This window comes from Phyllostomus hastatus, unplaced genomic scaffold (assembly GCF_019186645.2).
Source record: "Phyllostomus hastatus isolate PE091 unplaced genomic scaffold, TTU_PhHast_1.1 phas_scaffold_193, whole genome shotgun sequence".
Classification (NCBI taxonomy): domain Eukaryota; kingdom Metazoa; phylum Chordata; class Mammalia; order Chiroptera; family Phyllostomidae; genus Phyllostomus; species Phyllostomus hastatus.
In genome coordinates this window covers 4,300,332-4,327,319 of record NW_025334015.1, presented here as the reverse complement: position 1 = coordinate 4,327,319, position 26,988 = coordinate 4,300,332, and the positions used below count along the sequence as shown (strand labels likewise).

At 40.3% G+C, this 26,988-nt stretch overlaps 2 protein-coding genes across 3 annotated transcripts in view; both read left to right on the top strand.

Annotated features, from left to right (window-relative positions):
- VWA5A (von Willebrand factor A domain containing 5A) overlaps nt 1–17,502 on the top strand; it is a 31,615-nt gene extending 14,113 nt beyond the window's left edge. For both annotated transcript variants that reach the window (XM_045860367.1, XM_045860366.1), the window contains exons 11-18: nt 4,876–4,990; nt 5,756–5,920; nt 6,160–6,260; nt 6,603–6,871; nt 9,924–10,052; nt 11,765–11,895; nt 15,852–15,978; nt 16,510–17,502. In XM_045860367.1, coding sequence (XP_045716323.1) covers nt 4,876–4,990; nt 5,756–5,920; nt 6,160–6,260; nt 6,603–6,871; nt 9,924–10,052; nt 11,765–11,895; nt 15,852–15,978; nt 16,510–16,589 — 1,117 coding nt within the window. In that variant the 3' untranslated portion in view covers nt 16,590–17,502. The remainder of the gene's footprint in view (nt 1–4,875; nt 4,991–5,755; nt 5,921–6,159; nt 6,261–6,602; nt 6,872–9,923; nt 10,053–11,764; nt 11,896–15,851; nt 15,979–16,509) is intronic.
- Nucleotides 17,503–25,587: 8,085 nt separating this feature from the next.
- On the top strand, nt 25,588–26,523 carry LOC123832519 (olfactory receptor 149-like). The gene has a single exon (XM_045860193.1). The coding sequence runs from the start codon at nt 25,588–25,590 to the stop codon at nt 26,521–26,523; it is 936 nt and encodes a 311-aa protein (XP_045716149.1).
- Nucleotides 26,524–26,988: the final 465 nt, after the last annotated feature.

Genomic DNA, 26,988 nt, shown 5'->3' with positions numbered 1-26,988 from the left:
AGAAATAGTGGTAGTGTTTTTTTTTTCATTTCTTATGTTGGTTCTTTGTGACTTCTCTATTTTTTTTTCTTGCTCTAAATGTTTGTCAATTTTGATAATCTTTTTTATTTAAATTATTTTATTGTTGTTCAATTACAGTTATCTGTATTTTCTCCCCACCTATACCCTGCACCCCCTCCAAATCTATCTCCCTCCCTTGCTTCCACTCTCCCCCTTGGTTTTGTCCATGTGTCCTTTATAGTAAATAGTTCCTGAAAGCTCTTCTCCTCTCTGTCCCCTCCCCGCTCCCCTCTGGCTATTGTTAGATTCTTTTAATTTCAATAACTCTGGTTACATTTTGTTTGCTTTTTTCCTTTGTTGGTTATGTTCCAGTTAAAGGTGATATCATATGGTATTTGTTCCTCACTGCCTGGCTTATTTCACTTAGCAAAATGTTCTCTAGTCCTATCCATGCTGTCACAAAGGGTAGGAGCTCCTTTATTTCTGCTGCATAGAATTCCATTGTGTAAATGTACCATAGTTTTTTGATCTACTCATTTGCTGATGAGCACTTAGGCTGCTTCCAGCTCTTGGCTATTGTAAACTGTGCTGCTATGAACATTGGGGTGCATAGGTGGTTTTGGATTGGTATTTCAGGGCTCTTAGGGTATAATCCCAGCAGCAGAATTGCTGGGTCAAAAGGCAGTTCCATTTTTAGTTTTCTGAGGAAATTCCATACTGTTTTCCACAGTGGCAGCACCAGTCTGCATTCCCACCAACAGTTCACTAGCCTTCCCCATTCTCCACATCCTCTCCAACACTTGTTTGTTAATTTCTTTATGATGACCATTCTGACTGGTGTGAGGTGCTTTTCATTTGCATCTCTCTGATGGCTAGTGATGCTGAACATCTTTTCATGTGTCTCTGGGCCCTTTGTCTGTCCTTAAAGAAGTGTCTGTTCAAGTCTTTTGCCTATTTTTTAATTGGGTTTTTTGTCTTCCTGGAGTGGAGTCATGTGAGTTCTTTATATATTTTGGAGATCAAGCTCTCATCCAAGGTGTCATTGGCAAATATGTTTTCCCATACAGTTGGTTCTCTTTTCATTTTAATGCTGTTTTCTTTAGCCACGTGGAAGCTTTTTAATTTGATGATGTCACATTTGTTTATTCTTTTCTTTATGCCCCTTGCTTTAGGGGACATATCCAGGAAGATGTTGCCAAGTGGAATGTCTGAGATTTTCCTGCCAATGTTTTTCTCTAGGACTTTTGTGGTGTTACGACTTATATTTAAGTCTTTTATCCACCTTGAATTTATTTTTGTGTATGGTGTAAGTTGGTGATCGAGTTTCATTTTTTTTTGCATATAGTTGCCCAGATCTCCCAACACCATTTGTTGAAGAGGCTATTTTTGCTCCCTTTTATGCTTCTTCCCCCTTTGTCAAATATTAATTGACCGTAGAGACTTGGGTTTATTTCTGGGCTCTCTGTTCTGTTCCACTAGTCTATGTGCCTGTTTTTATGCTAGTACCAGGCTGTTTTGATTACAGTGGCCTTGTAATACAGTTTGATATCATGTATTATGATCCCTCCTGCTTTGCTCATCTTTCTCAAAATTGCTGCAGCTATTGGGGTTGTTTATTGTTCCATATAAATTTCTGAAATATTTGGTCTATATCTGTTAAATGTGTCATGGGTACTTTAGTAGGGATTGCATTGAATCTATACATTGCTTTGGGTAGTATGGCCATTTTGGTGATGTTAATTCTTTCAATTTATGAGCTTGGTACATGCTTCCATTTATTTGTGTCTTCCTTAACTTCTTTCTTCAGTGTTGTGTAGTTTTCTGAGTACAGATCTTTTACTTCCTTGGTTAGGTTTATTCCTAGGTACTTTGTTTTTCTTGTTGCTATATCAAATGGGATTTTTTTCCTGATTTCTGTTTCTGATGTTTCATTGTTGGTGTACCAAAATGCCTTTGATATCTGAGTATTGACTTTGTATCTAGCTGTTTTGCTAATCTTTTTTTTTTTTAGTGTTTTAGAAGTTTTTTTTTTTAGACTTTATTTATTTATTTTTAGAGAGGGAAGGGAGGGAGATAGAGAGAGACAGAGAGAAACATCCATGTGCAGTTGCTGGGGGCTGTGACCTGCAACCCAGGCATGTGCCCTGACTGGGAATCGAACCTGTGACACTTTGGTTCGCAGCCCGAGCTCAATCCACTGAGTTACGCCAGCCAGGGCTGCTAATCTTTTTTTTTTTTTTTTAAAAACACTTTTGCCCTGGCTGGCATAGCTCAGTGGATTGAGCGCAGGCTGCAAACCAAAGCGTCACAGGTTCAATTCCCAGTCAGGGCACATGCCTGGGTTGCAGGCCACGTTCCCAGTGGGGGCCATGTCCCCAGTGGGGGCCACGTGAGAGGCAACCACACATTGATGTTTCTCTCTCGTTCTCCCTCCCTTACCCTCTCTAAAAATAAATAAATAAAATCTTAAAAAAAAAGCTTGTTTAAAAAAATAGTACTTTTGAGTTTCTGGATCTTCTCTATTATATGATTGGTTCTATATGAATAATGTTTGCTCCTATCTTTGTTATTTTCTTTTCTTTAAATTTTTTTGGTTTACTGGTTGTTCTTTTCCTAAGATCTGGAGACGGACACTCAGGTGGTTGAATTTTAAACTTCTTTTTCTAATATATGTATTTAGAACTACACATTTAAACATATCTGTAGCTGAATCCTAAATTTTGATATGTCATTTTCTATTGGTAGTCACTTGAGAATATTTTCTAATTATCGTTATGATTTCTTTTTAAGTCCTATGTTATTTGGAAGTATAGTATATACTGTCCCAATATTTGGGTTTTTAAAATTTTATTAACTATCAAATATTATATATATATAATTCTGGAAATACTTTAGGCCTCTAGATGATGTTATCTTTCCTCTAAGAAGATTTACTCTTTGCTTCTGACAGGTTGCTAGACCAGAAGCAGATAATCTTAGTTCAAATAGAGTTGAATGGGCATCAGTCATTGATGGCTGGTTTATTTTAGATCCACCTCTCTATAGAATATAGTTCTACAGGCTTATAGTAAAACAACTGAGTGTCTACCAAGGCACTTTTTTGGAAAGCCCCAAACTGAAACTGCTTAGCTTTCTAATCATTCTGTTATCAGTTTGAACTTGGCTCTTACTTCAGGATGTAAAGGAATAGCAGACACCAAGCTCATGACTCTTGGCTTCCTTCCCCTCCCTCTTCTCAGTGCATAGGTTATTATTGTCTTGGCAGCCATCTGAGGTTCTCAAAGAGATTATTAAAAATATTGTGTACAGCCTTTCTGGTTCCCTACTGTCTTGGAGCAACTTCATCTGGCATTGCTGTGAGCAGAACTCTCCTAGGGTGTTATACTTTAAGTCAAAAGCCATATATTTAAGTTCCAGTTTTCCTGTTTCTCAGCTATTTGGACAAAATTCTCTAAGCCTCAGGTTCCTCACTTGAAAATGCAGATAATTGTTCTTATAGGTTTACTGTAAGGGTTAAAAAAAGAGTATGTCAAGCCCTGGCTGGTGTAGCTCAGTGGATTGAGTGCAGGCTGCGAACCAAAGTGGCGCAGGTTCGATTCCCAGCCAGGGCACATTCCTGGGTTGCAGGCCATAACCCCCAGCAACATTGATGTTTCTCTCTCTCTGTATCTCCCTCCCTTCCTTCTCTAAAAATAAATAAGTAAAATCTTAAAAAAAAAGAGTATGTCCAAGGAAAGCATTAGGAACTGTGCTTGATACAAAGTAAGTGCTATATAAATTTTTGCCATTATTGTAATTATTCTTATCATCTCATGAAGCTGTTGTAGACATATAGTTAGCCATCAAGAAATATTGTTCAGCTTTAGCTTTATAGATAAAAACACTTCAACATTCAAGCACTTTATAAACCATAAAGAAACTGGGCTACAGTTTAAAAGCTTGTTGAAAATTTAAAGATGATAATTTCAAGATGCTGGCAGGCTGTGATCTGTAGGGAACATTGTCACAGTTAAGTCACAGTAATTAGAAGTCTGGGTTAGCCTTACAGGTTTAGAGCATTAATCCTGGTGCTGATGTCCCTAGACATGGGGATGATGATTCACACTACCTAAGTTCAAAAGAGGCTGACACATAAGCCAAAATAGCAGGGTATTAATTTACAATGAGAACTATATTTGTCATGCCTTCTAAAATTGCTGGTACTAGTATTACCAACATATTCTCTGTTTATAGGCAGTTCTAGTTTGGGAGCCATGCTGTGATTAAAAAGCTACCCAGGAGCAAGGGCAAGTGGGAGCTCTCTAGGCAGAAGAGCAGGAAGTACAGTGTCCAACCCAAGGCTAGCCTCGCTTGGGCAGATGTGGTCGCAGAACAATGTTAGTCCAGCACTGATCATGGTGTCTATTTTTTCCTAACTCTCCCATTTTCTGTGGCCTAATTATTAAAATAATTGATGATGATATAATCCTATTACTTTGTTTTTTCTGCTTCTAGAATCAGTATAATAATAAGGGCTTGCCAGGGTAATCATGTAGTCAAGCAGATCAGTACTCAAATTCTATCTGTACCAGTTGGTCTGTATCTGGAGAGAGTTCTAAAACCCTTTGGGCCTCAGATTATATGCAAAATGTAACATTAGCTTGCCTCTTAGGAGTCCGGAGATGATTAAATTGCATCATTAATTTAAGGCATTTGGCCTTCTAAAACATAGAATATGCTCAATAAGTGGTAGTTATAATGCCTTTGATCAAGGAGGTATATATACTCTCTCCCTCTATGTATTTTTGACCATCATGTATTGATTTTATAATGTCACCATTTAGTTTCTGTCTCTGATGTCTATCTATTTCAGATGTTTCTGATATCTAATTGCAGATGTTTCTCCTTTGGTATTGGAGAAGGAGCCTCCACCAGCCTAATAAAAGGCGTTGCCCGGGCAGCAGCAGGCATGGCAGAATTCATCACAGGCAAGGAGAGGATGCAGCCGAAGGTGAGGCACAGGATGGCATCCAGAGGTGGCACTCTGGAGTGAATGTGGAGCAGGGCTGCCCTGCTGCAAGAGTGGAAGCAACACACTGCCTCTGCGGCTCCTTGCCTTCTGTCCCTGAGGCCTTGGGCTAGTTACCTGATGGGCTACTTTTGGCTTTATGTTAAAAGCATCCACTGTAATTTCTGGAGAAATGGCATCTAGTCCCAGCAGCTGGAAGCCCAGAAGCAAAAGGCTGGACAAGGTTAGGGCTTTGTGTTTAAGACAAGAAACAGAAACTAAGAATTCTGACCGTCATGATGGACATTCCAGGTGTGCACTTTAGAACCTTTTTCTGTCCTATGTTCTATCCTCCATGCTAATGATATGCAGAAAATAAGAAGGACAATTATAATATGTCTGGTAGATTGGAGAAGGTGGTGTATCGATACTCCGTTTGATTAGTATGCACAAGGGAAGGCATCTTCCACTTCTGGTTATATTTCTAAGTTCCTCTTTCCCAGTTGATGCTGTTTCTTATCTAATGGCTACTTCTCTAGAGTCTCTTTTCCCAGACATTTCCTTCATTCACATTTATGAAATTTCTCTGCTTTAGCTTCCTCATGTGTAAAGCAAAAGTAACAATGCCCATTTCCTAATGTATATTAAGGAATAGGCATAATATGTATTGTGTTGCATAGCATCTGTGCACAATGAATATTCAGTTAGTAGGAGTATTTGTTGCCATTATTATTTTGGGTTATTATTCTGTTCTCTTTCTTCCATCAGGTTCTTAGGGCCCTGAAACGTTCTCTGCAGCCTGTAGTGGAGGACATTTCTGTGCACTGGGAGTTGCCACCTGGTCTGTCCGCTACAATGCTTTCCCCAGAACAGACTGTCATCTTTAGGGGTCAGAGGTTAATCATCTATGCCCAGTTGACTGGGATGATGCCGGTGAGAGTCCATTCCTGTTTGTTTCTCCATTCAGAGTAGCTGCTGCCCTGAACTCACTCTGGACACTTGCTAGACAGATTCAGCCTGCCCCCTTCTCCATCATGTTGAGTCCCCGGTTTCCTGCACCACCTGCTTTCCAGTCAGAAGTGTTAATGTGTGGGGTTGGGGAGCTGCCCCAGTGTGGACTTTCTCTTGGCGCTATCTTCCCTTCCATCATTTCTGCTCTTCTCTAATTCTAGCCAGCAGAGGCAACAGGGGAAGTTTGCCTCAGGTACACCCTCCAGAGCAAGAATTTTGAGAATAAAGTGACATTTTCTCTACAACCCAAGTTTGATGCCAAGTGAGATTTTAGTTTTCTTTTTATTTTCTTTCTCCCCTTCCTTCCTTCCTCCCTCCCTCCCTCCCTTCCTTCTTTCCTTCCTTCCTCCCTTCCCTTACCCTTCCCGCCCCTCCCCTCCCTTCTCTTTCTCTTCCCTTCCTTCTTGTCTTTGCCATTCTGGGGGGTTGGTTTCCTGCTCTTAATTTTGGGCTCGATTATTTCCCTAAAACCACTTTTCTTTTTTAGGCCACTCAGATTTTCTCTCTCCCCATCTGATTTTTTCTCCTGGGCCATCCCTGACTTCTGAGGCTCTGAGCTGGCACACAGGCTTTCCCCTGTGTCACAGGAATTGTTCTCTTTCAGCCTTACCATCCACCGCCTTGCTGCCAAGTCCTTTCTCCAGACCAAGGACATGGGCTATGGGGAGACTCCAGCAAATGATAAGAAAGATGTGCTGAAAGTAAGCCTTGAGTGTGGAGTGATAAGCTCCCACACAGCTTTCATTGCCATCAACAAGGACCTTGAAAAACCAGTTCAGGGACCCCTGACCCAGCGTGACATTCCAAGGCCAATGCTGTTTTGTTCTCCTGCAGCGTTATGCTCTCCTGCAGCGTTATGCTCTCCTGCAGTTGGTGAGTTTTCTTCTATTTAAACTCATATAAAACAAGGGGCCCTGGATGTCTGGGATCCATCAATTAAAGTAAATGCCTATGAAAGGTCTTTTTTCCCTGCTTATCTCTCCACATCTTGGATTTCAGACTGGTGTGAAACCTTTCTGTCCTAGAAACCTGGAAAATATCCCATTAGCAAAAAAAATTTAAAGCAATCCAAGGGAAAAAATGAGGAAAATTAAACAAAAGTGCACATAAACACTGGGTGTTCAGACTTAAACACTGTCTAAATCTGAAGCTGATCAATTGTATTGTTAATTAGATGATTAAGGATTACACAGATGGCTGAGGAACAACCTGGCAGTGTTTGGACAGGGCTGCTAACTGCTGGGACTGTCTCAGCCATAAGCCATCTAGGTAATAGCAAAAGTCATGGGGATGGATGTGATTATTCAGAGGGCAGGTATAAAATGAGCTGAAAAGGGGGGTAAGATTGTAACACTGAAGAATATCTAGGGATGGATTCCCCAAACCATGTGAAAAAGGAATAAAGTAGGAAGAAAAGAAATGAGTGCAGAGGAGTCAAAGTAAAACTGGAAAGTCTAGGGAGGTTGTGGGGCAGGGAAGAAGGATAGAACCAAAAAATAAAAAGCAGAAGATAAAGAACTCATGGACATGGTCAATAGCATGGTGATTGCTAGAAGGATTGGGGTGGGTGGAGGTGGCAGAAGTTATAGGAGGGATAAATGTTAATGGGAAAAAAAGAGTATATTGTGTTAATATCAAAGAAAGCCTTGCTAATCTAATCAAGAACAGTTCCACTGGTGTAGATGAGGAAAGAATCTATATTCACAATGTTAAAGAGCAAATGAGAAGTGGGAAATGAGAAGCAGCTTGTACATGCACTTTTTATTAATGTTGAAAAGGGGAAGGAATAAAGAGTGATACCTATAAAAATGTTGATTTGTTGTGTGCGTGTGTGTTACATCTCTTCATGATTTCAGAATGGAAGAGATTTGAGAATGTTATAATGCTAACAGGGAAATGCCCCTTGAGATGCTTGACATCATTGAGTGTGGGGAGGGTAACCAATTGAGAAGGGTGTTTGAGGAAGTGAGGGAGGATGCGATCTAGAACAGCAGAGGAGGGGTTAGCCTTTAATAGGACAAGTGTTAGGACATTCTTCCCTTATTGCCAGGATGTGGAAGAAAAGGGATGGAATTAGCTTTCAGTTCAGAGGCTGAGAGGCAAGCTTTTGGAGTTTCTGTCTGATCGTTTTCTGTTACGTTAGTGAGAAACAGCAAGGTTAGCTAATGAGTATGAGACTGGAGTTTGCAGAACAGAGAATTTGAGCTAAGGGTTGGAAATAGCCTTGTGGAAATCCAGAGAGTGAAATGCTCAAGGAGAAATAGAGCATTTGTCAAAGAATGTTGAAGGTCCGGTTTAGTTTTGATACGTTGACGTTTTCAGTGGCACCAAACTACTAAAGGAAATCTGTTTTTGAGATTCAGTTCAGCAGTGTGCAACAGCTTTGGTATAAGAATGAAGAGAGTAGAGTGTTCGCTTAATTCTGAGCTTAGGTTTTTTGGTTTATTTTGTTTTTATAATTTTTAAAATTTTTTATTTTAATCATTGTTCAAGTACAGTTTTCTGCCTTTTACTCCCATTCCAGCCCACCCACCCAATGAGGTTGGGTTTTGACAATGGATGTGATAAAAAGGAAGTTAGGGACAAGGAATTGAAGATAGTAATAAGAGAGTTGAAGAGTGTCGAACCTGAGATTTAGGCTAAATGGAAAAGAGAGTAAAGATACAAGGAAATTTTTATGTAGCAACAAACAGAGTAGACAAAGACTTAAAGGTCCAGATGAAGTCAAAGGCCAGGTAAAATAAAAATCTCTGAGTTAGAAAGCTGGAAAAATTGGATATTGTATCTTAAAAGTAGAGTTCTTTTTAATTACTTTTTTACAGTGGGAACGGTTCTCTTTGATAATCAGATACTGGCTTGGGAGGGATCAGCTGGAATAGAATGGAAGCTGAAGCCTTTTGATTTGAGGAAGATAAGAAGCTTTGAATTTGGGTATCAGGTAGGTTATCTACATGGATCCATAATCTCTCAAGATGATGGCAGGCTTTGCCCTAAAGTGGAAGTCTTTGACTGATTTTCAGATACTTTAGTGAATGATGGAAAGGGCCAGAGAGGTTGGAGGTTGTCAGCAGTGAGGATATGAGGAAGGTAATCCAGGTGAGGATGAAGAGGAATGATATGGATGTGGCATTTGGAACTGAAGAGGTTGCCGACTGCACTGACCCCACCTCTCAAACCTGGCTGCTTGGGTACCTGGATCAACTACCATTTCAGAAGGAGAGAGGGAAAAGAGATTTTTAAAAGGAGAATGTAGTTTTAAGTGAAATAGTTGGAGGAAGCCTGCCATACTGAAAGTAAAGATGCATAAAAGGCCATTGTCATGTATCGGAGTGGGCAGGTGTGTGTAGGATCTGGGCTTCTGGGAGAAGAAAAAGTGCACAATAAAGAGGGTAACTGAGCCCTGGCTGGTGTGGCTCAGTGGTTGAGCGCCAGCCTGCAAATCAAAGCGTTGCTGGTTTGATTCCCAGTCAAGGCACATGCTTGGGTTGAGGGACGGATTCCCAGTAGGGGGCACGTGAGAGGTAACCACACATTGATGTTTCCCTCTCTTTCTCCCTTCTCCTCTCTAAAATATAAAATAAATAAAATCTTAAGAGAGAATAAAAAAGAAGGTAACTGAGGTCGACATTGGGTAGGACATACTTGAATGTGTCTCAAATTATCAGGGCCTGTCGCCCACAGCAGAGAGCATGGGGGCCTTGGTGTTGGTGTCTGTGCTGGAATTTCTCAGCTCATACAAAGGCCTTCTCCTTCTAACCGTCCGCCTGTGTCTCTGCCCACTGAGTGCTTTGTTCAATTTAAGAGCATCATACCAGAAGAATGGTTATGACCCCCATAGATCCACGATTAATAAGACCCCGGATCCTTTTGGTGTGCATCTTTCCAGGGACTTTTTCTCACCAATGTTTGTCTGTCATACATACAGGACTAGACAGAAGCCGAGTTCTTATTCGTGGATCAAGGAGTAAAGCCATGTCTCCCAAAGTGGCCTCCCCTCAGAAGATAAGGGCTTATTCTTCTACCATGAGGACTAGTGTGGAAAGTCATCCCATAGGTGAGGTGGGCCTCAGGTCTCTTCTGATCTGTAGGAACTGCGGAACTAATCTTTGTTGCTCTGCTATCTTGTGGCTCTCTTTCCCAGGGATGTAATCTCTTTGAAAAGTGTCAGGCAGATGGTAAAATTTGTCCAGTCCCTGTATTTGCCAGGGTCAGCCCTGCTTCAGTAGTCTATAGTATAGGACACTGAAACCTACCCCAGTGCCATTTGAGATGAGCCTTAAACTTACCCCCTTTGCCGTCTCAGCTTGAAAACCTTGTGTACTGGCTGGGGCCCTCCTCTTGCAGAACTTGGCTGCCACCCTGTCCGGGCCCAAGCTGCATTAGTCAATTTTTTTAGAAGTTGGATTTGAAGATAGATTTCTCTAATGATGTCTCATGACATTCTGTCACCAGTGTTCCTCAGTCATTTCATTGCCTCACGTTCCAAGCAGCTAGGCTTGTCAAGTACCTGATATATCAAGTCAAAGTACAGTTCTGCTAAGTGGTGCCTATTCTACTTAAACAGGCTCACAGGCGACTTCTGTCTCATTTCTCCAATTTTTGTAGCTAGGGTTTATGGCATGCAATTGTTTAATTGTTTAAACATCTTTGCCACATACTCTATGTATTCATTCTTCTTAGGCTTCTATAAACAGAGGGCTTGGAGGTCTGGGTGAATTCCGATCTCTGTACTAGCAGTTCCTGTGGGGTTTTAGGAAAATTAATTCACTTTTTAGAGCCTGGGTTTTCTCAAGTGCCGTACTGTTCATCCCCTAGGGCTGTCATGAGAACTTTCTTTATGTTGTGCATGGAGCAGATTCCCAGTTTGCATTGGTTTCCTGTGCTGTCCTATCTCCACTCTAGCTTTCTCTACTATGGGTCCTCTTATTAAAGTAGAAAGAAAAGTTCCCCAGTGGTGTCTTCCTGGTTTTTGTGAATTAGTTGGCAACTACTGTTTATAGGGAGCCGTTTATGGGCCTTCCAGGTACTTTCCCTTTTTTCTCATGAATAAGGCATTATTGTCTCCAGTTTACAGAGAAGGCTGAGATTCCTGTAGGTTAAATAGCTATTAGATTTTGTACATTAGAAGAGCTGAGAATCAAACTCAGACTTTTGAAATCCAGAGTCTTATATTTGCTTTCCCATTAGAGTAGATCTGTTTTTCTTGCCTACTAATTTTTAAGTTGCTCTAAATGTATATATCCAGTGTATACATCCCATCTAAGTGTATACATCCCATATAGCCAGATGTGAGATACTTTCTATGAAAATTTTGTGGTTTTGAAGCAAGTTTCATACCACCAGACTTAGACACTAGACTACTCTTTGAGGTGGACTACTAACTGCTTCCTTAATATATGCTTTCTTTTGAAATTTTTGATAATTAAAATTCAAGCTGTGCTTGCCTAGAATTTTTAAAATATGCCTAACATTTTAATGGTTATTTAAACAAGACTGGAGAAAGCTTTAAATAGCACCATCATGTGGACCCTTTAGTTCCCCATAAATTTCTCTTGTTGCTGAGTTTTTAAGTGCAGTGCAGCCCTGGGATGGCCTTACCCTGTCACAGAGAGAATGCATGTCCCCCAGGGAAGGAAGAAATGGGATCTTGGTGGGATCTGCAGAGCTCTGCACACTTTGCAGCCTGAGTTCAGACCTCTCTTTCAAGTATGCTACAGGTGAGAAGCTTCTTAATTTCTCATCCTCTTTCTTTTTTTCTTCCCAAAGTCTCTGAAGATAATAATTTTGTACAGCTGATTTCCCTCCAAAAGGCAGATGGTTCCTGGGATCTGAATGAAGGTCTGGCCAAGATCCTAGGTATGAGTGTGGAGGATATACTGGCTGCACTCCCTGCCAAGGTGAGATTCAGAGAACAAAAAGGAGTGTGTATGTACTTGAGTGGTTGGAGTCAGTAAAAGAGAATTGGGGTGAATTGTGAGTCACCTGAGGAAGGAAGTATAGAAGGCCATAGACTAAGTAAATTTCTAATAAGTAGAGGTTGAAGGTTTTTTTCTGGGTAGGTTAGAAAAGAAAGAACAAGGCACTAATGGTCTAGTTAGTAGGAGTTGATGGATGACAAAGGGAAAGCAAAAATTGTCTTCTACTTTAATGAATTCTCTGGCAAGCATCTTGATTATAATAACAACTGTTCATTGAGCAATTACTCTGTGCCAAGCACTGTGCTAAGCACTTAACATTCATGATCTTACTTATTCATCACAACAATGAAGTAAAATAAATCCTATTCGTGTTGCTGTTTGTAGATGAAGAAACTGAAGCCCAGAGAACTGTAACAATTTGTTTGAGTTACCTAACCAGTTAGTGGCAGAGTTAGGTTCAGTTCTGGGACTGTCTATCTTCAGAACTCACATTATTGCTCCTGTTCTTACTAAAGGAAGTGGTCCAGAAATTAGCAGAATTTTACTGAAGTTCAGGAAGGTGAAGTATTTATAGGGATGGCCTAAATATTTCAAATGTGCTCAAGTCTGCTGATGAGGACAAATTATGCTCCAGGATTTCAGGGTAACTTACTAAATCTTCTAACTGAGATGTTGTTAAATAGAAGACAAATGCCAAAAGCCTGAAAAGGACAAGTGTCATTTTGAATTTGCCAAATGTGGAAGGTGATTAAAAAAACTTCAGATATCCTATAAGTACAACATCCAACACAGCACCTACTAGTCAGATGTGGCTATAAAGCTCTTAAAATGCGGCAAATGCAAATGAGGAACTACATTTTTAATTGAATTGAGGTGTGCTATAATTGTGAAATATATTCTCATTTTAAAGACAATATAAAAAAGAATGTAAAGTATTTCATCAATAATTATTTTATTTTTTAAAAAGATTTTATTTATTTATTTTTAGAGAGGGAAGGGAGGGAGATAGAGAGAGAGAGAGAGAGAAACGTCAATGTGCAGTTGCTGGGGGTTGTGGCCTGCAACCCAGGCATGTACCCTGGCTGGGAGTCGAACCTGGGACACTTTGGTTCCCAGCCCGCGCTCAAACTACTGAGCTACGCCAGCCAGGGCCATCAATAATTATTTTTATACTGATTACATGTTAAGTTGATATTTTAAGCCTTTTGTTAGACCATTGTCCCCATATGTCAAGGTTGCAGGTCTGATTCCTGGTCAAGGCACATACAAGAATCAAGCAAAAATGCATAGATAACTGAAACAACAAATTGACATCTCCCTGTCCCTCCCTCCTTCCCTTTCTCCCTCTGTAAAAAAAGTTTGATCAATCAAGAATATTTTAAATATATTAAGTTAAATAAAATATATTAATAAAATAATTGTGCCTTTTTATCTTTACCTTTTTACAATGGCTTCTAGTATAATTAAAATTGTATGTGCATCCAGCACTATATTTCTATTGAAAAATACTCTTCTAAAACATGATTAAGAAGGATAATATTAAACAATCACACATTTGATTAATAATATAATTAATTTATAAATAAATGAAGATATTAAGGATCATGGAGTTCTAACTTGGTTTCACTGAGAACAAAACATGTTAGACTAACATTTCCTTCTTCGACATGGGAACTTGGCCAATAAATCAAGGGAATCAAGAACCCTGGCCCTGGCCCTGACTGGCGTGACTCTGTTTTGGGCATCGTCCCACAAAGTGAAAGGCTGTGGTTCGATTTTCTGTCAGGGCACATGCCTGTGTTGTGGGTTCGGTCTCCAGTTGGGGTGGTTATGAGAGGCAATCGGCTGATGTTTCTCACTCACATCAGTGTTTCTCTTCTCTTTCGCCTTTGCTTCCCCTCTCTCTAAAAATAAGTAAAATCTTTAAAATAATAAAAGGGACCTGGTGTATCTGAATTTCAGTAAGGTATTTGATTTTTTCCTTTTTAGAAAATATTTTAACTAGTTATATATATATTTTTTATTATTTTTTACTTTTTTACATTTATGTACTATGTTATTATTAAAAGACAATATACATATCTTTATGCATTGGTACTCTTATTTTTGTAATTTATATTTCTTTTTTGTAAATTATGTTTCTTTTTTTCTCATTTATTGTATTACAGTTTTCCCAATTTTTCCCCTTTTTCCCTCCTCTACCCAGCCCACCCCCTGCTCCCACAGTCAATCTCCACACCATTGTCCCTGTCCACGGGTCATTCCTACATGTTCTTGGACTAGTCCCTTCCCCTTCTCTCCACCACTCTCTTCCCCCTTTCCTCTGGCAGCTGTCAGTCTCTTACATGTTTCAGTGCCTATGGTTCTATTTTGTTTGTTAGTTTATTTTGTTCATTAGATTCCTCTTATAAGTAAGATCATATAGTATTTGTCTTTCACCAACTGGCTTATTTCACTTAGCATAATATTCTCCAGTTCCATCTGGAGCTGTTGCAAAGGGTAGGGAGTCCTTAATGATGAGTATATGGACTGATTACAAACTAATTAAAAACCCATAATACTGAATAATGAATTTATTCAACTTGAAACTGATGTTTAGACCCACCGGGCTCTGAACTCTCTGGAGGTCCATATTTTCCATGAACTTTAGATGGAGATGTGGACCAATGCTTTCCTATTTGTGTGTGACCAAACTGGGAGATAGATAGAGTATTAGACAAGAAAACCAGGATCCCAAAAGACTTGAACAATGGCTTGAATTAAAAAAAAATTAGCTGAAATAAACATACTGTTTTTCATTCTAAATTCTCAACTCTACAGGTAGAGAATAGATGCAAAGTGACTTAACAGCTGCTGCATGTGAAAATTGGAGACTTAGATGACTACAAACATGACTTGTTGAGGGCAACAGAATTGTCAGAAAAGCTATGTGTATTTTACAATTTGGGGCTGGAGTCACAGAATTTTATAAGTACATATACCTCCAGATGTGACCATTTAAAGAGATATACTTTAGAAATCACTGTGTTTGTTTCTAGGCTAGGAGAACAAACACAGGGATTCTTACTGCTTTGACATAAATCCTCTTAAGAGAGAATGAAAGGAACTGAGAATTTTGATGTGAAACAAGACTACTCAGAGGACATGATAGCTGTTTCCAAATTTTAAAGCCCATGGTAAAAGAGGATCTGTTGTCTCTAAACACTTAAATTGCAGGGTCGTCTGTTAGAACTCACAGGAACTGGTTTTCTGTTTTTATGCATGAGACTTAAGTTTTATGAGCAATGTGACTTAAACCAGAGTATTTGGTCTCTGGTCCCACCTCCATCATGTTTTAGAAGGCAAGCTTTGGGCAACTCCTTTCACTTTGGTATGAATCAGTTTTCTCTCTTAAAAATTTGGCTATTGATGATTCCTCATTTTTTGGTTTAGTGAGGGTTCAAATAAAAAAAGAGCCTGAAGATGCTTTAGAAAATATAAAGCAACTGTACTCCTGTGCTTCTTTTTGTTTTTTAATCCTCACCCCAGGATTGATTTTAGAGGGGCCAGCAAAGACACATTGATTGGTTGCTTCCCATACATGCCCTGTCTGGGAATCGAACCTGTAACCTTTTGGTGTATGGGATGATGCTCCAACCAACTGAGCCACCCAGCCAGGCCTGCATGTGTTTCTTTGATCACAGCTGGCTAATTCTCATTACGAATGTGTTTAGGAGTTTCAAGCACTGTCCTGGTGGTTACACTGGCTTTAAAATTTAAGACCTTTGTACCCTAAGATGCAATGTATCCTTGCCCTGAGGTTTATGTCCTGGAGTTATGCCTTGCAAGTCATAAATGAGGTTTAGAGAGGCCAGGTAGTCTCATTTAGTAGCAATGTGGGGGCATGGTAAGTGAGGAGGGAGTGGGTGCTTCAGGGGAGTCTCTGTCTGTTGCAGGGTGAGGATTCCTCAGGCTGGGCCACAGTCCTGGCAGTGATCTGGATCCATGACAACTATAAGGATCTGAAATGTGAGTGGGAACTTCTAGAAAGGAAAGCTGTGACTTGGATTCACATCCATGCAGGTAGGAGCCCAATCCTCAGTCCTCACCTTCTTCCCTCCTTAGGAAGCTGGGCATCTTCACAGACAGGGGGCCTCCAAGTCTGAAAGAATGTGTCCAGGAGAGAAACACCATCTTCCATCCCCCTGACCATCCTGGTCCAGGCCTTTTCTGTTCTCCCAGCTACTGCGCCCCTTGGCAGAAGGGGCTTTGGTGTGACACTGGGGCTGGTGGGGAGGTATGTGAAGAGGGAAAGGGCTGTGGATGGGGAACGTGAATTGTGAAAAGGACATGGAGTGGCATTTACTCTCCTCACAGGTCAGTACAATGCTGAGTGTGAGACTGCACTCCTGAGAGTTTATTGTCCCACTACAGCTGACTGTTTCTGGGCCAGAGGAGAGTGATAGGAGTCTGGATGACCAGAAGCCAGGGGTACTGCAAAGAGTCAAAAGCAGGACTTGAGAGATGAGCAGGGAGGTTAGCGGGGACTGGGGGAAAGGCATGCATTCTTATTATTGCCCCTCAGTCCTCGTTTTTGTTTTCTCTTCTTAATAGGCTCCATCCGGCATGTGCTCATTGAAGCTGCCACTGCTCTTCTGAAATCCTCTGTTGATCCTGCTGTCTTTTCCCTCTGAGGATACCAACCAGAACAAGTTCCTCTTTTATGCTAGTGTCCTTTCCTTTACTACTTTTTTCTGCTGTCATGTGGCCATTTCTTGTCATAAAAGTAAAGGGTGCCCAGCCCACCTTGCTTCTGTGTCCCGGGTTCCCTATGGATGTCATTCTCCTTTCCCAGCACATGCCCTCAGAGTGACAACATGAAAAACAGGTAACAGGGACTCCAGACTAAAGGTTGCAGCATTGATGTTAGGAAATGCCTGAACTGGAAAATTCTGTATCATTTTTGTCTATTCGCTTTTGATTTTATGAAGTTATGCAACAAGACTGGTGCGCTATACAGGTTTCTATTCTTAGATAGGATGAGGGGTTAGAGGGAGGTTGAAAGCCGACACTGGGATTTATAACCTCAGGATGATAGAGAGAGCTGCAAGGGTCCACTTTGAGAGTGGGCACTGTTGATGAACTTCCAGATGAATTCTGCTTGGGCTTTACTAGCCTTTACTGCATGCCTAAGGGTTGAGTCATACCTGATGGAGACCGATATTCTTGATAGGGAACTGATGTGGACTCTAGCCAGCAGGGTCCGTGTGTTATGGCTGTGACAAACAAATCCACACAGACTGCAGAAATCCTGTGAAGAAAAAGGGACTGCATGGCCGCTCTCTAAGTGAGAGAGGGCCCCAACCCCGGCCTGGACAGGCTTTTACTGCTTTTCTGGGTACATTACACCGAAGATGGTCCTCATTTACTATGCACAGGTTTGCTTTAGGTGGTTACCCTTTACAGATAATGAAGTTAAGAATGCTGCTAATTACTTCAAAGAAAAGGATGTTTCAGATGCAAGGGGAAAAGTGGTTGAACTGGTTACACTCCATACTTGGGAGGTTTAGCACAGATTTTAGGAAGTTACTTTAAAGATATGCAGTAAGCATTTGCTGTCTCAAATCAGGGTGTGGGAGTTTTAGCAAAAAGCAAGCCTCAAAGCAGCCTAGGTACAACGCAGGCCTGATTCCCCATGGGAAAACCGATCAGGGGCTTGGCTCCTGTGTGCTGACTCACTCCCCATCAGTTTTCCAAATCAGGGTCTGGGCGACATTCTCCTAGCCACTCAGATAGGTTCCCTATAGGAAACATTTTAGTAAGAGTGCAATAATGGAATCCTGTCCTAGCATGGACCCATGAGGGCTCTAGTCAGGCTGTGATCTGGAATACTAAAAAAGCAGCTTAAATGACAGCTTTGCCCAAGACCTGAAGCCTGGATCACTCACTCTAAGAGAAAAAAAAGGAGCTAATTCTCTCCCACATACCCTACTTCAATGGAAATGACTGTATTTGATGCATTGTTTCCTAAAATACTGTTATGTCAATAATAAAATGACTATCTCTATACTGCACTTTGTTGTATCTGATCTTTTATGTTTTCATCATTGAATCTGCATTGGTTTTTGAGTTCCTTGTGTTCCCTCCCAACTTTTCTGATGCCTCCACACTTCACATGGAGTCCTATCCTCATACCTTCTGTTACAGGTTCTCTTCCTGTCTTAGATGCAGCAGATAAGGGGCCCTATCTAGAAACACACCATTAGAATCCTGACCATACATGTGTATGGTTATGGGATAATAAACAGATGATTCAACCCCTTAGCAACTTAGTGTCTCCATCTGTGAAACTAAATGATTAAATTAGAACTCTTGTGACTCTTCACCTTGAGTACACAAGAACTCTGATAGGACCTTGCTATCTGTTCACTAAGGCAGAGGATGGCCAAGGCCCGAGTTCCATGAAATTACGGACTAAACTGGTATTAGGAAGATTGTCCCAGCTTTCATCGTGGAGGCTGATCTCCCTGGACTTTCTTTGTAGTTTGCCTGTGGCTGAGAGTGACCTGTATAGGGCTTCTTAGAAAGGCAGGCTTTCAGGTAACCACAGAAACTACTGTGTTAAAGTGTTCACTTTAACAAAGTCTCCAGGTAATGTATATGCACATCAGAGTTGAAATGAAGACTTTTCATGAAATAGGCTGTATCTAAGTCTACCACATTGATAGGCCACACTGATGTAATGACAAGAGTTTCCTAAGGGATATAAACTGTGTACAACTACACTCTGCCCACAAAAGATAGTCTTTTACATTTACTATCCAGAGCAAGTATTATTACATTGTTTGCCTCCTCTTTTCTCATTCTTCAGCTTCCAGACAGGTTGGGTTCGGGGATTTCTAAATCAAAAAACAAAACAAAAACCATCAAGAACAGTCCTGATTCTGTCTTCTATGTAATGGAAATCAATGACAGTTTTTTTTAATATTTTATATTTTAGAGAGAGGGGAAGGGAAGGAGAAAGAGAAAAGAGAAACATCAATGTGTGATTGCCTGTTGCATACCCCCAAATGGGGAGCTGGCCTGCAACCTGCCAAGCATGTGCACTGGCTGGGAATTGAACCAGCAACTCCTTGCTTGGTTCACAGGCCCACACTCAATCCACTGAACTACACCAGCAAGAGCACAGCTACCGTTTTAGAATTATATGGTTTTAGTTTTCTATTTGAGCTCTTACGTTGTAAAATCTACCAACTGTAAATTCCTCAAATGTAAACAAGTGTCAGGCTTCATAATCAACAGACACATTTATTGAAGGCCACTTTCAGGGCTTGTTGCTTCACGTGTTAAGAACACATGAAGCAGCACCTGTGCTTTCAGAAACTACGTAATCATCTGGACAAGGAGCTCAAAGGAGAAGCTTTTTCATTTCTCCCATTGGCTGTCCTCATCCTGCAGTTATTTCCTGGCTTCCTCAGGCTTCACTGCTAGGATAATGTCAGACAGCATTGCCTCAGGGTCCTCCTGCCCAAACTGAGCCCCATGCTTCCAGTCCAGTTCCATGTACCACATACACGTAGGAATGAAACCCATTGCCTGTTTTCTCCAATTGCAACCCAACTACACTGTGAATCACGTAGCAGGTGCTGTTTCTCTCCTAACTCCCAGCCATTGCTTCCTTACAAACAGTCCATCTGTTTGAAGATTCTGATTGTCCAGATGAAAACCAAGAAAAAAGCCCATGCAGGGAGTTAACTCTATATTCTGTTTGTTTTTCATTTTGTTCTGTCAGTTTTTGGCTCAGCATTTTGATGTTCTCATGCTAAGGATATACAAATTTAAAATTCTGATCTTCTTAGAGAATTTGACACTTTTATTGTTATGTAATACATTTACCCTGATCATTTTCTTTGTTCTGAAATCGGCTTTGTCTAAAATAAATATAGCCACTCTAGCTTTCTTTGATTAGCATTAGCAAGGTATATAATTCTCCATCTGTTTAGATTTTTAAATTTTTAAATACTTTAATTATAATTGACATACAGTGTTATATTATTTTCAGGTGTACAAGAGAGTGATTATACATTGATACCATTTATGAAGTGAACATTCTGATAAAACTAGTATCCACCTGACATCACATATAGTTATTATAATATCAATGACTTATTCCCCATGTTGTACCTTACAGCCCCATGACTATTTTATAACTGCCACATTGTATTTCTTAATTCCTCCACATTCTTCACTCACCCACCCGCCAACCCTTCTTTTATCTGGCAATCATCAAAATGTTCTCTGTATTTATGAGTTTTTTATAGATCTGCTGGTTTGGAATTTATTTTATTTATGTATTATGTATGTATTTATTTATATATTTTATTGTTGTTCAAGTACAGTTTTCTGCCTTCCCCCCCTTCCCCACCACTCCAGCCCTCCCTACATCCTTCCACTGTTTCCACCCTCCTTGTTATTCCATGTGTCCTTATAATTGTTCCCATAAACCTTTCACCTTATTCCCCCATTATTCCCTACCCTCTCCCTTCTGGTCAGTGTGAGCCTATTCTCAATTTCAATGTCTTTGGTTATATTCTGGTTGCCTGTTCGTTTGGTTGATTATGTTCCAGTGAAAAGTGAGATCATATGATATTTGCCCCTCACTGCCTGGCTTATTTCACTTAGCATAATGCTGTCCAGTTCCATCCATGCTGTCAGAGAAGGTAGGAGCCCCTTCTTTCTTTCTGCTGCATAGAATTCCATTGTGTAAATGTCCCATAGTTTTTTGGTCCACTTATTTGCTGATGGGCACTTGGGTTGCTTCCAGCACTTGGCTATTATAAATTGTGCTGCTATGAACGTTGGGGTACATAGATTGTTTTGGATAATGTTTCAGGGTTCTTAGGATATAATCCCAGCAGTGGAATTGAGGGATCAAAATGCAGCTCCATTTTTAGTTTTCTGAGGAAATTCCATCCTGTTTTCCATAGTGGTTGTACCAGTCTGCAATCCCACCAACAGTGTATTAGGATTCCCTTTTCTCCACAACCTCTTCAACACTTGTTTGTTGCTTTGTTTATGTTGGCCATTGTGAACAGTGTGAGGTGATATCTCATTGTGATTTTAATTTGCATCTCTCTGATGGCTAGCCATCAGAACCATCAGAGAGATGGCTCTGAGCCAACTTTTCATATGTCTCTGACCCCTCTGTATGTCCTCCTTGGAGAAGCTTCATTGCAAGTCCTTTGCCCATTTTTTAATTGGGTTCCTTGTCTTCCTAGAGTGGAGTTATGTGAGTTCTTTATATATTTTGAAGATCAAACCGTTGTCTAACGTGTCATTAGCAAATATGTTTTCCAATATGGTTGGTTCTTTTTCATTTTAAGGCTGTTTTCTTAGCCATGCAGAAGCTTTTTATTTTAATGAGATCCCTTTTGTTTATTCCTCCTATATGTCCCTTGCTCTAGGGGACATACTGGTGAAAATGTTGCTCCGTGGAATAGCTGAGATGTTCCTGCCTGTGCTCTCCTCTAGGACTTTTATGCTATCACAACTTATATTTAAGTCTTTTATCCACCTTGAGTTTATTTTTGTGTATGGTGTAAGTTGGTGATCAAGTTTCATTTTTTTGTATGTAGATGTCCGGTTCTCCCAACACTATTTGTTGAAGAGGCTATTTTTACTCCCTTTTATGCTTCTGCCCCCTTTGTTGAATACTAATTGAGCATAGAGACTTGGTTTTATTTCTGGGCTGTCTAATCTGTTCCATTGGTCCACATGTTTGTTCTTATGTCAGTACCAGGCTGTTTTGATTACAGTGACTTTGTAATACAGTTTGTTATAAGGTATTGTGATCCTCCCTACTTTGCTCCTTTTCCTCAGAATTGCTGCAGTATTCAGGGTCATTTATGGTTCCATATAAATTTTTGGAATGTTTGTTCTATTTCTATGAAGTATGTCATTGGTATTTTAATGTTTGCATTCAATCTTTTAGTTGCTTTGGGTAGTGTGGAAACTATGACAATGTTAATTCTTCCAGTGCATGAACACAGTATACAAACACTGGCTATTTCCAGTGACAAAGAGCTAACTACTTTACAGGGTTGCTTATTTCATTGCTATCCATTTAGATGTACATCTAATAATTAAGCACTTTGTGTCTACATTGAAAATAAATGTCTTTTGCCCTGGCTGGCATAGCTCAGTGGATTGAGTGCGGGCTGCGAACCAAAGTGTCACAGGTTCGATTCCCAGTCAGGGCATATGCCTGGGTTGCAGGCCATGACCTCCAGCAACTGCACATTGATGTCTCTCTCTCTCTCTCTCTCTTTTTCTCTCCCTTCCCTCTCTAAAAATAAATAAATAAAACCTTAAAAAAAGAAAGAAAATAAGTGTCTTTCTGCTATGTCTGCCCATAGTTCCTAAGGCACCACATAGAATAGTGCTTATCAAATTTCTACCAGCCCTTCAGGCATTTCAAGACCATAACATATCTCTGCCGCTTTTTGAATATAAAACAAGATCTCTGGAATTTACAAGATAAAGCTTGAAAGCATTGGTTTTGAAATTAAAGAGTAACTTTCTAGTTATGTCATCATCAACTTATCTAATCATTTTTCAGCTTTTTTGTAAAGCAATACCACGCACTTTATAAAATTTATTTTGGAGATTAAATGTAATAACTTTAAAATTTATCAAAATACTTGGAACATGGTAAGTGCTTACACCAGGGGCTATAAAGGGCCGAATGTAATTTCAAGTCTTTAACAGTTAAGCAGTAGTTACATTTATACAGTCCTAAACTTATTTCAGCCCTTTGAAGGTAACCATGAGGCTGATGTAGCCACCTATGATAATGAGTTTGACACACCTGGCTCACAGTAAATAACTGATTATTAACTATTTTTTCATTTTTTTCTTTTAAGGTAATTTACACCTCCTTAACCCTATGAATGTGCCTCGTATGTGACTCCTTTTCTTTAAAAATGACTTCAGAGGCACATAAGAAGAGTTGATCATAATGAATACTTACTAAATGATTAGGTTTCTGTTTTGAATAGTGATATTTATTAGAAATAGCTGTAGAGTCATATGGATATATAGATAATTTCAAAAGCAGTGAGACACATGCTATCACAAGTGAAGGCTTGAAGATGTAAAAAAAAACCAAAAAACAAATGAACCAAAAAAAGGCATACCATGGTGATGAAAGTTTAGAATTGGAGCTCTTTCTGCTATGCAAACAATCTTGGAGAGATATTTCCCACTTTACAACACCCCTTTCTGATGATCTCATTGCTTTTTCTTTATAACTAGATGATAAATTAGTCTGAACAACTAATTGCTCCCTCAGAGCCATCAGTGAATCCAAAGCAGGGCTTAAGGGCTCCTGAAAAACCCACCAAGGCAGCAATCCAGGGAGAGTGAGTGTGTCCAGGTCTCTGTTGAACAAACCCTAGGAGACTGAATTCTTTATAAGGAGGAGAACGGAGGTGCCTTTGGTGGAGCACTTCGGGCTCTGCTCAGAAACAGCTAATGTCGGGTCTCATGACAGCCCCGTGGAAAGCCTGACTGTGCTCTCAGTGGACTGTGTGAGTGTTGAAACTGCTGCCCATGTCTAACTGTGAGCCTCTTCTCCTCACATGTGAAAGGCCTCACACACGGTCATTTCTGGTCCTTGTGGGCTTCTTTCCCTAAAACAGATTTAAAAATAAAACAGGATTGTGGAATCATACATTATCATGGCGTCTGATTCTAGGTGTTTGCCAACCAGGGAGAGGTGATCCAGATCTCACAGAAATGTGCATGGCTCAGAGATGATACTCAGGTTTGGCTAAAATGAGTAACGAGAAGCAAGTTGTCAGCCTCATTTCTCCCCCCATAATATCACTGTTTCTCTCCTTGCCATCTCCACTCTTGTTCAGTTCGAGGGTGGTATGTGAGTCACTCATTTTGGTGTGGCCATTCTCTTTAGGTATGTTTTTAAGTGGCACTTGCCACAGTTAATGATTTGAATTCCCGTGGTGAATGGGTCTCTATAAATTCAAAACTCCTATAATGGAGTCAGTATTAAGGTATAGTGTCAAAGGTAAGGCATAAGCCTGCTGTCTGATTTTTTAAGCTATATTAGGTGCTAACTAGATGTGGTCTAAAGTCAGGACTGGAAATGACCAGCAAGAGGTAAAACAAGAATGCTTTCCCACCTCAGCATAAAATGATGATGTGAACTCATCTGGAAAAGGACAGTGCCTGAGAATGAAAAGGGGTCTCTTCAAAAAGCAGAGGCCATATAGGAAAGTTCTCTTCATGGCTAAGGGTATGGGCTGTGGCACAAAATAGGTTTGAGCCTTGGCTGTGTTACAATCTTCCTTTGTATATTTGGGCAACTTGTTTACTTTTTCCAAGTTTCAGATTCCTGATCTGTAGATGCACATAGTAATGATAGTTTTTCTTGTAGGTTTATTTGAAAAATTAATCATAGTTTTAAAGTGTTAAGCCCAGTCCTCAGAGCACAGTAAATATTTATTAAATGGAATGCATATCTAGGCATGCACTTATGTCTTGTTAGTGTTAGTATTACTGTTAGTATTAGTGTTAGTATTAGTGTTAGAATTATCCTGCATTATGAGAGAAGGAGGTCTCTGTTGTTCTGATACTATGTCTTCCTCTTGACTTGTTTAACCTTCCTCATCAGAGCTGTTCTTTGCCTTTCTTCTATATGGGTCACTATATTCCTTTCTTCATCACAGTAACATGAATTTGATGCTTCCCTTGCTGCTACAATTATTTGTTTTGCTTAGAATTTCAGAGTGTCCTCAAGTCCACTTAGAAAAGGTTGAAAAGAGCAGAAGAACCAGAGCAGCACCTCCTGAGGGATTTGGGGATATGAGGCCTCCCAAGTCCAGAAGGATGGAGTTTGAAAAGCATATGGTCTAAGTTTACTCAACCATGTTGTTTAATGAAACATTTATTTGTACATAGTTACATGGTACATTAAAGAAAGAAACTTAAAGAGATAAATTTCAGATACATAAAGGAAGGGAACACTTTTCATTGGGATTTATGTTTTTGCCAAATTTCAGACATTTCATAAACCTTACTATGTACTAGGGTGTTTTAGGTGTTGAAGTTGTTATAATCATTATGGTTTTTATTCTGTAGAGAATGGAACTATGTCTATGAAAAATATTGCGTAAATTACTTAAACTAGTATGGCTAATATGTGGCAAAATATGGACTTAAATTAACTGTTCTGATGTCTAATGTGATGTTTTTCCCTGATGTTTTTCAGAGAGTAATATATAGTGGGAGTTTGTTACTCTAAGATATCGTGAGAGTTGAAAATATAAACTTCTCTAAAGAAAATAAATCCAGGAACTAAACAACTGTGGAAATTTTTTTAACTTAACATAAGAATGTTTTGAATACACTTTTAAATTTCTGGTCTTGTCATTGAAGATGATTACCTCCTTTCACAAAAGCATTTCTTCTAGGAGTTGGATAGACTATACCTCCCAAATTAGCATTTCTTAATAACTGATATTTTTATACAGACCTTCCCATTCATAAGTGGGCTGGTTGTGGCTTGTTGAAAACACAGCCAAGTCTTCTGCAGCAAAGAGCTTGATACTTCAATACTGGTGTTCAGACTTTGGTATCTTGAGTGTTTTTGCAAGGTCTGACCTCATCAGAGCCATGAGCAATGCCTCTGTGGTGACTGAGTTTATCCTGCTGGGCATCCCGTACACAGAGGACATGGAGACTGAGCTTTTTGTCCTGTTTTTGTCCTTCTACATCTTCACCCTTGTGGGAAACCTGCTCATCTTACTGGCAATCATCTCCTCCACCCAACTTCACACACCCATGTACTTCTTTTTGTGTAAACTGTCTGTGTGTGACATATTCTTCCCTTCTGTGAGTTCCCCCAAGATGCTCTTCTACCTCTCAGGGCATAGCCGAGCCATCTCCTATGCAGGTTGTGCATCCCAGCTCTTCTTCTACCATTTCCTGGGCTGTACCGAGTGTTTCCTATATACAGTGATGGCGTATGACCGCTTTGTTGCCATATGCCATCCTCTACACTACAAGGTCATCATGAGCCACAGAGTGTGTGCCGTCCTGGCTGTGGGTACCTCATTTTTTGGCTGTATTCATGCCACCTTTCTGACCACTCTCACCTTTCAGTTGCCCTACTGTGGCCCCAATGAGGTGGACTATTTCTTCTGTGACATCCCCGTGATGTTGAAACTGGCTTGTGCAGATACCTCAGCCCTGGAGATGGTGGGGTTCATCAGTGTGGGTCTCATGCCCTTCAGCTGCTTTCTTCTCATCTGCACCTCCTACACTTGCATTGTCTACTCTGTCCTGCAGATCCACTCTGCAGAGGGCCGACATCGTGCGTTCTCCACTTGCTGTGCCCACTTCACTGCCATCTTGGTGTTCTACATGCCTGTGGCTCTCATCTACTTGAGGCCAAACCCAAGCCCCTGGCTGGATGCAGCTGTTCAGGTCCTGCATAACCTGGTCACCCCCATGCTGAATCCGTTGATCTATAGCCTCAGGAATAAGGAGGTAAAGTCCTCTCTGAGGAAAGTCTTACATCAACTGGGCTTTCTTCCTGAGAAGTCATAGAGAGAGAACAGTGGCTCACATTTTACTTCCACTTTGTAGCTTATGAAACATTTTTATATGGTTCTCAAATATTTTTGTATTTGAGTGTGCAGGTGTTATTATGATTGTCTCCATTTCACAGTGTAGGGACTAAGATTCAAATAGCTAAAATGACTTGTCAAAGGGTACATAAGGAGTGCTGGCAGAATGAAGACCCTAGGGCTGATTTCCTGATGCTGGGACCTGTGCTCTCTTGAGGCATCATGTTGCTGTTGAGGAAAGAAAGGGGTTTTCCACAGTTGGCAGGAGGACCTGCACCTTCTACTTCTCAGTCTTCCTTTTTTTCACCCACCTACAGCCCCTTCTTCTTTTCTTTCATCCTCATTCTGATGCTTCTTTATCTTGGCTGCATTGATTGCTTCATCAAATGCCTGAATTGCATAAACCTTAGTTGTATTGGTCCAGAGGTTGTTGAAACATGGTAGA

Excerpts from the sequence above, each read along its gene's own strand:
- LOC123832519 (XM_045860193.1), top strand. The coding sequence starts at position 25,588 with ATGAGCAATGCCTCTGTGGTGACTGAGTTTATCCTGCTGGGCATCCCG.